Source organism: Podarcis erhardii, assembly GCF_964252035.2.
Source record: "Podarcis erhardii genome assembly, chromosome: 8".
NCBI classification, from domain to species: domain Eukaryota; kingdom Metazoa; phylum Chordata; class Lepidosauria; order Squamata; family Lacertidae; genus Podarcis; species Podarcis erhardii.
The window spans coordinates 91,064,917-91,078,566 of record NC_138499.1 but is presented as its reverse complement, the minus strand read 5'-3'; the positions used below and the strand labels follow the sequence as shown (position 1 = coordinate 91,078,566).

Here is a 13,650-nt window from a genome sequence, read left to right as displayed (position 1 = left end):
TTTTCCACTGCAATCAGATTGTAATAAATATACAGTAGGCAGTGAAACAAATATTAAACATATATTAAGCATTCTGAACAGAATTCTCAAAACATTACTTATTTACCCTAGCAGTTTACCTGATTAAAGTTTTAATGTAGTTGAAACATTTTATCTATTTACTGTTGTATTTGTCTGATGATAAACTGCACCAATATGAAATCTGAACTGGATGAAAGGCATGTTTTAAAATGTAAAACCTTTATGTATGACACTTCATTCAATTCAAAATACAAATGAACTGACAATGCATTTGAACACATTGCAATATTACTGTATTATCTTGTAACTCATTTTGTAACATTTGTTGTTATACTATCTTTGTAGTCTACCATAGATACACAACTCAAATGTCACAAGAGTTCTGTGTTCCAGGTGGCATATATGGAAAAAGCTAGTATTGTACAGATTGTATGACAAAAAGAAAATAATGGTAACTCTGATATCGAAATAAATCCCAACGAAAAGTGAGTGCTGATGGAAGAGAAACCAAAATGGAAAGGTAATGTGGTTAACTCCAAAACAGCACAGTTCAACCTGTCAAACAAGCTTCTCATAAAGACCACAACAGGGTCAGCATCCACTGAAGCTATTCCGGAATGCTTCAATAGCCAGTAAAAATAAAAATCACATACTACTCAAGAAAAAGCAACACCATAAGAAATTGTAATAAAATGCTGGGAGGTGTTTCCTCTATTCTTTTGGATCCAGTTACATGGGTCAAGGAACCAAAACACCATATATTTAGCAAATAGGAGCATGAGCACAGAGCCTCAATAGTATATAAAGAGTATTCAAGGTTCTCTGTGCCCTCAACCCTCCCTCATTTCCAAAAGCTATAAGGCCACTTTGGTTCACCGCTTTACTTATACAGCAGGTCTGCATTTTTCACACAGCAAGCAAATTATTCTAAAAAAGGTTTTAGGGCTGATTTATATCAAAGTGTGGGTACACCCAATCTGTTTTCATCAAAATCATTTACAGTTATTACAGTATATAATACCTTCAGCCTCTGAAGGCACTCTGATCTTGAAGCAAACGTCTGAATTTGAGCTTCAATGCAATCAAATTCCTTCAACAGGTCTTGGTTTCGGAGCAAAGACATTTTCTGACGCTCACATATTTCTTCTAGGTATTTTTTTAACTTCCTGTATTTCATTTTAGTTCTACACAAGGAATGGGAAACAAAAAGAGAAACAGTTCCATGTTGTGTATATGAGCTTATTCTTGGAAGAGAAATATTTACCTAGGATTCTGACAGGAACCCTGCCAAAAGCCATCATGCACAGAAAAATCCACGAGGGAAGAATTCCAATACGATATTTACATTTTGCTTCTTTTCATTTTAAACACTCATATCAATTTCCTCAACAAAATGTCCAAAGCTACAATTATGAAATTAAAGTTCCTATTTTAAAAGTAAAGGACTGGTCCACTTCAAGTGGAGTGCCCAGAGGATTTATAAAGGGCTCAGTACAACCCTTTCCGTTCCATTCCCCTTTCCCTTCCACGTACTCATGTGCATGGGAAGTGCAAGCTGCCTTTACAGAGACTGAGAGATCCATGTATGCCTTCCATAGCCCCATGTAGTCCTCCATCTCTGTGCCATTCAAATTCTGCTGCTCCAGGAAACAGGCACAGTGGTACCTCGGGTTAAGAATTTAATCCGTTCTGGAAGTCCGTTCTTAAACCAAGGCGTGCTTTCCCATAGAAAGTAATGGAAAACGGATTAATCCGTTCCAGACAATGAAAAGCAACCCCTAAAACAGCAAGTAGACATGAAATTTACTATCTAACAAGGCCATTGATTCATAAAATGAAAGCAATAGACCAGGCTGCAATCTACTACCCAGTATAAAAACCCTTACTGCAGCAGCGGCACCAGCATCCTGCCCACACCGTCCTGTGCCCTGTGAGGGAATGCCATGGCAGTCACTTCTGGGGCCGAGCCGCTTGGCGTTGCTCTGGGGCCCGGAGCAGCGGCTGCGAGGGCGACACCCGGTACCGGGGGAGGGGTGGTTGCTGCAGCAGCACAGCCTTCGATGCTGCTGTGGTGGTGGCAGCAGAGGACAAGATGCCAACATCCCCCTTCTGTGCTTCATTGCCGGGGAGCAGCAGCGACATCCCTCCTCGGCATGGCAGGGCAACATTCCCCTTCTCCGCTTCAACCCTTAGCCCAGATCCTTGAGGAATGGCATCTTGTTCTGGAGGGCGGCACCTCCAGGAAGGGCTGGGGGGGAGGGAGAGGGAGCCCATTCCTTGCCTGAAACCCCGGGGAGCCACTGCTGGTCCACGTCGGCAACAGTGCGCTCGGTGGAGCCGCCAGGCCGACTCATGAGGAGGTCCCTGAAGGCAGCACACCTCGGGGGAGAAGGAGGCCCAAGGCGAACCGATAATCTCCACTCCTCGGGGAGGGAAGCGTGTGCAAAACAAAAGGAAATTCAACCCGTATCAGGCTCACTGCCACGGACTCCCCTCCCTGCACTCTCCCGTCTCTATCTGCCGTGGGATCCTAAGGACAAGTGATGCCCTCCTGCCTCGCCCGAATAATCACCCTGGCCGCCGCATGTCCCTCTCCAAGTCCCAACAGGGGTCTCTCCAAAGCACGCTTTGGCGCACAGCAGCTGGTGTCTCTTGTGCGTCTCTCTCTCCCTCTGTCTTCCCAGGCGCTGGGTCCCTCTGCTGCCGCCATCACTGCAGCATCAATATCCCCCTTCTCCGCTTCTGGGTGATGCTGCCATGGCCGGCGCTGAGTGACAGAAGGCCGTGCTGACAAAACAGAAGTGCACCCCCAAATGGCATACATTCATATACCAAAAAATTAAAACTAAAAAAAAATACACTACCTGGAACATTCATTCCAGGTTTGAAGTGTTCATAATCCAGAAAGTTCGTTAACTAGGCTGTTCGTAACCCGAGATACCACTGTACCTTGATGGTGCACAAAGGGAGCACACCCACAAATGAACTACACTGAGATCCTAACATTTGTTAATGGTGTTTCAAATCACTCTTTAATTCAAATCAATTAAAGTGAAGATCCACCCTCCCCGGGGTGCATGCAAAACTATTCCTCCCAAGACCACTTTATCCCTGGGGTAATCTGTCAGCAGCAGCATACCCAAAAAGTGGGTGGATCTCTCCAGTTTGCATGACACTGAAAGCCAAACAACAGTGTGGGCTCCCAGAGAGCAGCTTGCAGGATTGCTCCCCGATCCTTTCTGCTTCTGTACTTCCAAGGTCTGAAACCAGGCTCATGGTTAAATTGTCTTGGCTACAGCTTGTAGCTAGCGTATATACACACATATACGTTCAGGGCGTTTTTTTCAGTCGAAACTCAGCAAAAACCCAGTTCCAACACCTCTCATGTGGGTGCCATTGCCATTATAAGAGATGAGTTCTTATAACTCATGATGAGTTCCAGCGTCTCATTTTCTAGAAAAATAGCACTGTATATATTGAACCCAGATATCACAGCAAATCAATTTGCCCTTCCCCCCAAACTTGCCCTTTCTAGATCCTCTGGCTTCAATTAATTTATTCCTTTTTGTGCATATTTTATACCTCCTTCAGTAATTCACAAAATCACTGCAGCAACAATTCTATCAATCCCTTTTCTCTCTCTCTCTCTCTCTCTCTCTCTCTCTCTCTCTCTCTGTATTCATTCCAAGTAGGGAAGTGAGGGAACTGGGCAGCTGGCTGTCATTCACCATGAAAGGAAGATGGGCAGGCCGTGGGGTATGGGCAGAGACCAGGCAGAGTTTTCTTCTGCTGCCTCTAGCGAAGTGAGGTTCCTTTGGCACTTCCAGCATTAGAGCAGAACAAGCGGAGGCAAAAAGGAAGACAGAACAGGGAAATGCCAGCCAGAGGGCCCCAATGCGAAAAGCAAGAGGATGCAGTATCAACCCTTTGCTGACAGATGCTAATAATAATAATAATAATAATAATAATAATAATAATAATAATAATTTATTATTTATACCCCGCCCATCTGGCTGAGCCTCCCCAGCCACTCTCAGTGGCTCCCAATCAAGTGTTAAAAACAATACAGCATTAAATATTAAAAACTTCCCTGAACATTCCCTGAACAATCAGCATTCTTATGTGAATATTAATTTTAACCAATTATAAAGTTTTTCAGATATAAAATTATAATAAATTAGAATTTCCAAAAATTGTAATTAGAAGAATTAGTTGTGAATCAACCAAGTTTTACTTGTATAAACCACTTCACAAGCTGAAGTCATAAGAAACTGAAAAAAAATACAAGCTCTAAAAGCAATAAAACCATTTCTACAGACGTACAATTAATATTCGATAAATGACTGAGTCACACTTCAGGAAAAGCTTGCTTAAACAAAAACATCTTAGGTACCCACCCAGACATCATGAAGTTATGTGCATGCCTTATTTCAGTTGGTAACTGATTACAGAGGGCTAGAGCTACAACACTAAAACTCTGGTTTCTGGTACAAACTACTGTAAATGCACATCTGGTGCATGTGGTACTCTCAGCAGAGCCCCATCTGAAGAGTGCAGTTGCCAGGCAGAGATATATGGGGGGGAAGAGGGAACCTGGTCCCAAGCTGATTTTAAATACTAAAAGCACAATCTTGAATGGGCCTGGTAGTATACTGGCAGCCAGTGCAGCTCCCTCAGCAGAGGCACGATATTGTGTCAATACTATGTAGTCACAGATCCATTAAAATAAATTATCAATAAAAAAATAAAACAATGCAAAATCTGCTTAAGCAGACTTACGTGCGGGTATCACATGTGGTGTATTCAAGCATTTTTCTTTCCAACTCCAACCTCTTTGTTTCACTAAAAGTACAGAGTGATGAAGTTATTGTACAAATGGTACACGACAAATCACTTTGGAGTAAAGAAAAGGAAGATATTTTACAGGTTTCAGAAGAGCTAGACACCCAAGGAACATTATTTTTTCACTGTGAATTCCAAGCCATCAAGAATCATTATCATTATTAATCAAACTGCTTTGATCCTAATCTATCTGAGGTAGCAGCTATCACCGGAACAACTTGCCTCTTCTGGAGGTAGATACAGGATTTCTAACTCTTGGAAAGCACACCTTGAAATGATGTAGGAAATCAGTCATTTGTAACATTTGGCCACATGGTAGGAGGAATAACATCATCTACTGCTTACAAGGATGCAGAAACAGACATATGGTTAAAGTACTCCCTACTACATGGCTAAGACAACTGGCTTCCCATGCATGTACCACACAGGATTCTAGCAGAGCCTCCATCCTATTCTCCTCCTCTTACAAAATATCATTAACACACTGAAAGTAGATACTGGCTGTGGCTCACTAACGATGTGGCCTAATGGTAAAAGTGCTTGACTAGAACCTGGGAGACCAAGGTTCAATTCCCCACCTAGCCACAAAGGCTCACTTTGGGCCAGTCACCATCTCTCAGCCTAGCTTCCCTGACGGGGTTGTTGTGAGGATGGAATTAGGAGGGGAGAGAAGTGTGTAGTCCACCTTGACCTCCTTGGAGGAGAAGTAGGATATAAATAAATGTTAACAACAACGGTACACTTGGTGGTAAATCTGGGTTCATTCATGTTAATGCTGTTTTTAATTGCAATCTCCTTTGAGCTTCAGAAAAGTAGAATGTAAATATGACAACATTAGAAATACTAAGAAATAAATTAAAAACATGTTGAGGGTGTCTCCCCATCTGCTGTCATGGTTAATAGCAGTAAATATACACTTATCAAATAAAACCCACCTCAACACTTATCTTAGGACAAACACTTTTAAACAAGTATTTCACTGTTCTTAGATGTGAAGATTGGAACTAATAGATTCCTGACAACCTTGTAGAACACTGCTTTCTATAAGCCTGAAAACTCTACCTCCCTTGAAGGTTTCTGTGATCTTTTATATGGATGTATTTTCTTCGATATATTCAACCAGTGGTGCTGTCAGCATATTTAAAGGTGACCCTTCCCCAAACATCTCAAAGAAATCATACAGTAATCTATTAGAGCAATTCTGCCCATAAATTATATCCAATATGTAGGAACAGCATCACTCCAAAAAAAACCTGCATTGGCAAACTATAACGTTATGTTAGTGGAAAAATACTAAACCTATCTAGTAATACCCTTGCCCCAATTAGAAGCCACTGGTAAGATAACTTTTATATCATCAAGACAGCCAGCAAAAGAGGAAAACTAGGGAGAGTTTGGAGCATCATTAGGTATAAACAGGCCATTGCTAGAATCCTAGTTCAATCAGTGATCCTGCTGTCCCCTCCCAACACAGGTGCAATGTTATACCTGCAAAAGAGATGACATAAGTTTAAGTATTCTCATTAGAGTAAATGCAGAGTCCTGAATTACCTCCCACTCTTCCTCTTTGCCACCATAGCTACAAAAGGTAGGATTTCAACGAACCCTGCAGCCAATCACAGCACACCACAAGGTTATAAAACCACCCATGGAACATAAATGCAATACAAAGGCACACAACATAGAGCTACAAATCTCTGCTCCCATATCTAGTGTGCTATGAGCACATAGTGAGGGCTCTGATAATGGGAACTTCAGTGATGTGGCTTTTTGCACGCTCAACAGCTAGGGAGAACAAAAAGAAAGGACGGGAAGATTAATTTTAAAAAACCTACCACCCAGTTTCATATCTCCCATTCTTAGGTATCTGGGATCATGCAGTCATGTTGCCATGGCAGCTGGGATGCAAACCCATCTTCTCTCATGAGAAGCCAAGAAACTCTCATGAGATTGTACTAGTTGCAGCATTATATATGGCAAGTGTGGGAAGGATGCTAAGGAGGCAGCTTAGGTCCCTATGCTGGGAGATAAGACTGAGCAGGAGGAAGAAATGACATGTTAACATTCTCTTCTCCATTTCTGAGGCCAAGGGAAGAAAACTCCCAGAGGATAGTCACTATTTAACTCATTTATCTATATTTAAAAGGGTATGTTAAACATGACAATTCCATAACTTTACAACCATTCCTCAGGAATGCTTATATAATGTACATGAACATATTTAGAGAAACAGTATTTATAAATTCTAAAATAAATCCAAACCAAAAGTCAACTTACGGTATTCCTCATTGACTGTGCAGGTCAAACAAAAACCAAAGCTAAAATTCTTATATAGTCTCAGACTGCAAGTGAAAGCACAAATGAAACTAAAATAGTGATCAGTTTTGATTTTACTTGCAGCACACAAGGCAGGAAGAAAGATGGTAGATGTAAATAATAGGGCTGGACGAAACCTCGTTCTCAACATTGTGATATACCAGCAGCTAAATACCGCGGATATGCTGATATATCACGATGCCTGGAATGTATCTCAGCTACTTCTGCTGGAGAAAGTTTATTGTTGACATAATTAGAGAACCCCCTTTCTACTTTTTGTGTGGAAAATGAATGAAATTGAGACATCTGGGTCTGAAAATTGGGAAAATATCGGTTAGCAGGAGGAAACTCGGTGTCATCCTAGAGTAAAAACTGAATAATCTTTTTATATAAAGCTGACAGACGGAGAATCCTTTTTATTTCTCTTTCTTTTCCTCTTTCATTATTTTATCTTCCCTATTCTCTTTCTTTTTTCCTTTCTTTCCTTTTTTATTGGGGGGTGTGGGGTGTCCCCTACTTTGGGTCAGTGTTGGGATTATACACACATGAAGACAATGGCTGCCTGAAGTACCCTGCATGAAAGGCACAAAAGGAAGAGCTCCCAGAGTGGGAGACTCGGAGAAGAAAAGGAAGCTCCTAGGTGAGAGCTGGCAAGGTCTATCTCCTCCTGTGTGAGACAAGGGTTAAGGTCTACCTTGGAGAGGGGACTTTTCATTTTTTCCCCTCTTTCTTTCTTTTCATTTAGTTTGTTTCTTGTATTGTATTATGAAAATGCTTAAATATTTTTTGTATGAGTAAATATTACAGACGGTGTGTAGAAATATTTAACAGCATGTCAAAAGTTTCCTGGGTATTTTTAAAAAAACAGCAAAATAAACATGCTAAATCAGATCAATCTCCAGAATCAGAAAACGTTCCAATGGAAACTGAAAGTTTTTCATCACAAATTAGCCTAATTTGTACAGGAACTTTTTCCAGAAAACTCACATCTGTACATTCTGGGCCAACTGTAGCTTCTGAAGATACTTCAAAAGGTAGCTCCATATATAAAACTCTTTGTTCACTAAGATTAGGCTGGCACCACCTGTAATGGGTTTTAGGCACCAGCGGGTGGCACTGTGGGTTAAACCACAGAGCCTAGGACTTGCCGATCAGAAGGTCTGCAGTTCGACCCACTGCCCACCTAGCAGTTCGAAAGCATGTCAAAGTGCAATTAGATAAAGAGGTACCGCTCTGGCGGGAAGGTAAACGGTGTTTCCGTGCGCTGATCTGGTTCGCCAGAAGTGGCTTAGTCATGCTGGCCACATGACCCGGAAGCTGTACGCCGGCTCCCTCAGCCAATAAAGCGAGATGAGCGCCGCAACCCCAGAGTCGTCTGCAAGGGGTCCCTTTACCTTTAAGCCTTCTCTTGAAGCTGGCCCATATATTACTCCTCTGGATTTATGCAAACATAAATGTAGTATGTTTTCTGTATTTATTTGTTTTATTTTGTATTAGTTTCACATTTTCTATACCAGATATATTTATACGGTTATGCAACATAAAAAGATGAATGAGTAAAGAAATAAAGCATATTACTGTAATCCAATCTTGTAACTAAAGCCACGTGTTACCATAGCCAGGTCTGATTTCCTCAGGAATTAGCCCAGCAGTGTTCCAATCTAAACTGGACAAAGTCACCCCATCATTCAGATGTAAAGCTCCTAAACTACGAAGCTGATTTTTCAAGGGGAATGAAATTCCATCCAAAACTGGATCTCAATTCCAGAGTTCCCCTCCCACCTGAGGAGGAACATATCTCTCACATGTGGATTCAGCTTCCCAGCCTACTATCATCTCCAGACACTGGTTCAGAACCCCAAAAGTTTCCTAAGTATAAGAGCAGCTTGTCATATTGATCACAGCATCTTATACCATCCAACTACCGGTATATATTTTATACCATCCATCCTGGGCACGTTCAAGTCTTGAACTCTCTAGATACACATGGATCTGGCAGCCCCTATTCAGGTAATCTTAATTTGTGTCTGTAGCAGGACAGAGGGTCCACATGTTGAACAGGAAGATCTGAGACTGAGCGGGGCGGGGTGGGGTAAGCAAGTTGGGCTGAACGCAATTGCAATGCTCCCCACAATCAGGAACCCTGCAATTGCCTCTCTGCCCTTGCACAAATTTAAGAATACATGAACAGGACTACAATTTATGTGATTAAGTGTACATTCTTGAAATCTCCATCTTTCACATTTATACCACCTTTGTATGCTTTCTTGTTAACTGTAAGATGATCTATTAGTAAATATTACTGTCAATTGGTAATAAGTTTAAAAAATTATTCATTTTAAAACTTTACCTTTCAAATGGAGAGTCTATGGACAACTTTTTTGCTATTTGATTTAAATAAATGTATATATGTATGCATGGATATTGTATCATAATGCTGTAGTCCAGATGTATTTTTCACATCTGCTGCTGGGCATGTATAAGCTCTCAATGGCATTCCACAAACATTAGCCCTGAGTGGCACAGCAGGACTGTAGGATCAGTCTGTCAATCACAAAGTGAAGAATACAGAGACCCATAATTTTTAACCTGATTGTTGATCTCTCCTACTTCAAGAGTGGAATTTCCATCTCCCAGTAATAGGCAAGAAATTACATTATTACATTGCTCAATGAAAGCATTTTAATTTTCCTTATGAGTAACCTACCTGCTTTATCTCCCTATTCATGGTGCCTGTTTGACCCTGTTAAGAATAAATTCAGTCACAGTTGATATGCATTTGCTATATTCCCATTTGCTGCAATGACAGAATGAAGTGAATCTCTTCTGACCCCCCCCCCTTATTTTCTAATTAATTTTTAAACATACTGTACTCTTATATGAAGTAAGTTTCATATGCAGTAATGTATACGCTCAAGTGCTCATCCTCCATGCACTTAACTGCTAGTCACCTTGAGGTAGACCTAGCTAGGTTTGGACACGTGCCCATAGAATGTGTGAATGGGTCAATCTGAGCTTAGCCCCAAAGACAGGGAAGGATATGGGTGGTTCAAGTCTCACTAATGTCTTCCTTGGAAAGGAAGGGGCATGGAAGTAGGAACAAGGCAACCACTTGAGTAAGACTTGAACGTGCCCAGGATGGATGGTATAAAATATATACCGGTAGTTGGATGGTATAAGATTACCCAGGTACACTGAGGAGTTTATCCTGGTGAGTATGGTATCTCCTGGATGTTGCTGATGGAAATTTGGAATATGTTTAACAGGAGATTTACAGCACCAGAAGAAATCTTTTGCCTACTCAGAAGAAAGCTCCAGGTAAACTGGCAACCAAGTCTAGATGCAAGTTTAAAACCATCCCTTTAACAGAATTTTCTTGCACTGTTTTTACTGTTAGACAGTGGCAGTAACTTCAATACAAGAGCATTATTTAAGAATAGGATATTAAGAACCTCAATATTCCATAACTGTATCTATCCACTTAGCTATTAATATTCAACATTCATTGACATGAATCTGACGACCTATGTCAACAAACAGGCATCATCAAAATGGTTAAGAAAAAACTGTATTACTATATTTTTAAACACGTGTGCCAATATCATGCCAGTTCAATAATTACACTTCAGCCAGCTACACTATTGTAGCGAGGGGGTCAGACCACCTCAGCGGCATTGGGGAGGGTGGGGACTGGATGAACCGGACTCAAAGCTCCCTCACACAGCACCAACCAGCTGACCTCCAGTCTTTTCATCTGAGCAGAGTTGCTACTCCCCCTCCGCCAGAGCGACTGAAGCCACTCGGGTAGTGGCGGCAGCAGTGCACTCCTTTCTTGTCCAGCCTGCCTGGCTCTGTCATCTGCATCACAGGTCCTGCTCACTTTGCTGCAAGAAGTAATGGTCCTTGGCTTGGAAAAGCTCCATTCTGGGGCAAGAGGGAAAGCATGCTGAGGGAGGGAGATGGCGCAGGTGAGTGAGGGGAGGGCTGTGAGGGGCAGGGGCTGCTTGCTTTCCATGCCATGACCACAAACGTTGAGCGAGCCCTTCAGGTGGCGGCTAAATTCCAAGAAGAGTGATGGAAGCACATGCACACCCAGCGCAACACATCCGCCGCCTCAGGCAGTGCCTGCCTCCTTCGGCTGTTGCCACCCGTCAGGGCTCCACAAAAGCTGGGCAGGTTCCGGCAAACAAGAGGGAGAGGGAGAGCACCACTAGGTATGTGACTCCTGCCACCAGGTCCTTCTTTGAAGTTGTTTTATCCTGGAGATAAGCTGCAACCTGAGAGGCTGCAGCAACAGAGACAGCCATCCAGGCTCGTCCAGAAAAAGAAACAAAAGGAAGGTGGCAGGGATATACATGCAGAGAGAGAGGGGGAGACACCAGCAATATGCTGTAGAATGCTATCCATTATATTTTATCTGCACAATTAGAATGAATTTCAGGAACCAAAAAGTTTTATAGAAAAATACAACTTCCGAACTGTCTGGCCCCAAAATGGCAGCTAGGTAATCCATTTTTGCAACTATAACCCTGGTTTAAGGAGCCATTTGGTGCCTAGCTCATATACATGAGTTTCTAACACTGGTAGGAAACTTTTTCACATGGTGGCGCATTCAAAAATATGGCTCTCACACCTGGAGTGATTCAGTCCAGAATTCTATCACTTTATTTCATCTCATTCAGCATAATGTATAGAACAGCTCTAAGACCTAGCCACCATAACTCAGGTAAGCACATGCACACGTACCCCAGAATGAGATGGCAGAAGCATTAAGTGTAAGACTTAACCTGGTGAGCTTCTGCTTTTGAGCACTCCAGAAAACACACAAAAATCACTACACGTTTTAAAAACAACAACTCCCCTGCACACTAGACTGTAAGACAGCCATATATATATGTGTGTGTGTGTGTGCAAGTTTTCTGCTTCCAGGGAGGATTGTTTGGGCAGCAGGAGCAGGACATTGAAATGCATATGCAGACACCCAGGGTCACTATTATTAGGCCAACCAGGCCAACTACAGAAGAGACCTCAGAGGGCCACAGTTTCATACAATTAGCTGTTGCTATATCTTATAGATTCCTGATAATATTTTACTTTTATTTTATATTTTGAACGCAGTTTCTTGAAGCTCAAGCTTTAAAAAATTTACAATGTTGCGGGCTTGGTAACTATGTCAATTGCACATGCCCAAGCACTAGCACTTGACCTGAAGGAAAACTTGTAAAGAGAAAATGAGATGTTGATGTGCCAGGAAATGAAACTTCTGAGAGATTTAAACTTTAACATTGCAATCTGCAAGCTTATTCAAAATGATTTGTGGATGCAAGCATTTTCTTTTGTATTTGAGAAAGGTGATAAAATACAGTTGCATTACTTAGTTTTGCCATTTAAAAGAAACTGAGCTGTTTAAAGTTTTGCGGCTTTTTGTTTTTCCTACAAAGCATCTGTTTTTGAAAACTGAAGCTAGCAATTTTATTGGGGGGGGGTGCATGCAAGTAGCTAGCTTTGCCTATGGCACAAAATAGCCTGGCACCAGCGCTTTTGTAGCCTCTGTACACTCTCTCCTGCTGCGCATGTGGGCCAAGCAAGCCTGTACCTCTTGCGGCAGCTGCCACGGACTGCTGTCCCGGTGACATTGCACAGGAAAACACATTTGAATAGTTGATATTTAAATAAAGTATTGGCATAGCCAGAGGGGCAGCTGCCTGCCCCCCATCAATAAATAAAAATACTTAACTAAATGTAGAAATGGTAGAACTATTTAGACATACTGTATTTTTCGGAGCACTTGGGGTGAAAAGAAAGTAATTTAAAACAACGGTTGCTGAGACATTTCATTGCCAGACAGAGGGGGCTGACAGGTGGGCCTCCTACTAAAAGAAAGCCCGGCTTTCTAAATGGAAAGGTCACGAGCGATCCTGTCGGGAGCTCCGCGCAAGCTCCGCCCCTTCGGCCCCACCATCCCCGACAGGAGCCGCCCCGTCGCCTCCGCGGAGCCCGGGACCCTCGCGCCGCCGCCCCGGGCCCAGAGGCGGGCAGGCGGCTCCGGACGGGAGCCCCGGGGCCAGGACCCCCTTCCCCGCCAGGGCGAGCTCACCTGACCCGGAGACTCTCCCGAAGGCGGCGGCGGCGGAGCTGCCCTCCGCAGGCGGCGGCGGCGGCGGGGGGGCCGGGGGTCCCCGGGAGGCTGCCGGCCATGGGGCGAGGGCGGCACAGGGGCCCGTCCGCCGCGTGTGTTTGGGCGCGTCTCCTGCCAGACGAGGCCGCGCTCCCGAGGTGCACCGCGGCGAGCCCCGCCTCCTCCCGCAGCCAGCCAGTCGCGGCCGGGCCGAGAAGAGGCCCCGCCCCTTTCTCTTCCTTCGGATTGCGGGGGGGGGGAGGGAGGGGAGGGAGGGGGAGGGGGAGGCGCGTCCCGGCTCGGCCGGCCTCGGAGGGAAGCCCCGCGGGGGCGCCGGGCAGGGGCGCAGCCGG

The 13,650-nt window shown here is 43.5% G+C and overlaps 1 protein-coding gene across 8 annotated transcripts in view; it reads right to left on the bottom strand.

Moving 5' to 3' along the window:
• Positions 1-13,415, bottom strand: part of KIZ (kizuna centrosomal protein) — a 187,255-nt gene extending 173,840 nt beyond the window's left edge. For 5 of the 8 annotated variants that reach the window (XM_081872702.1, XM_081872700.1, XM_081872703.1 and 2 more), the window contains exons 1-3: positions 13,277-13,415; positions 4,801-4,863; positions 1,043-1,205 (exon numbers count right to left, since the gene is read on the bottom strand). In XM_081872702.1, the coding sequence (XP_081728828.1) occupies positions 1,043-1,205; positions 4,801-4,863; positions 13,277-13,377 (327 nt within the window). In that variant the 5' untranslated portion in view covers positions 13,378-13,415. Of the gene's footprint in view, positions 1-119; positions 191-1,042; positions 1,206-4,800; positions 4,864-9,886; positions 9,923-13,276 lie in introns of those variants that run through there. The other 3 variants (XM_081872706.1, XM_081872705.1, XM_081872707.1) reach the window with 3 other exon arrangements.
• Between the last annotated feature and the right edge of the window lie 235 nt (positions 13,416-13,650).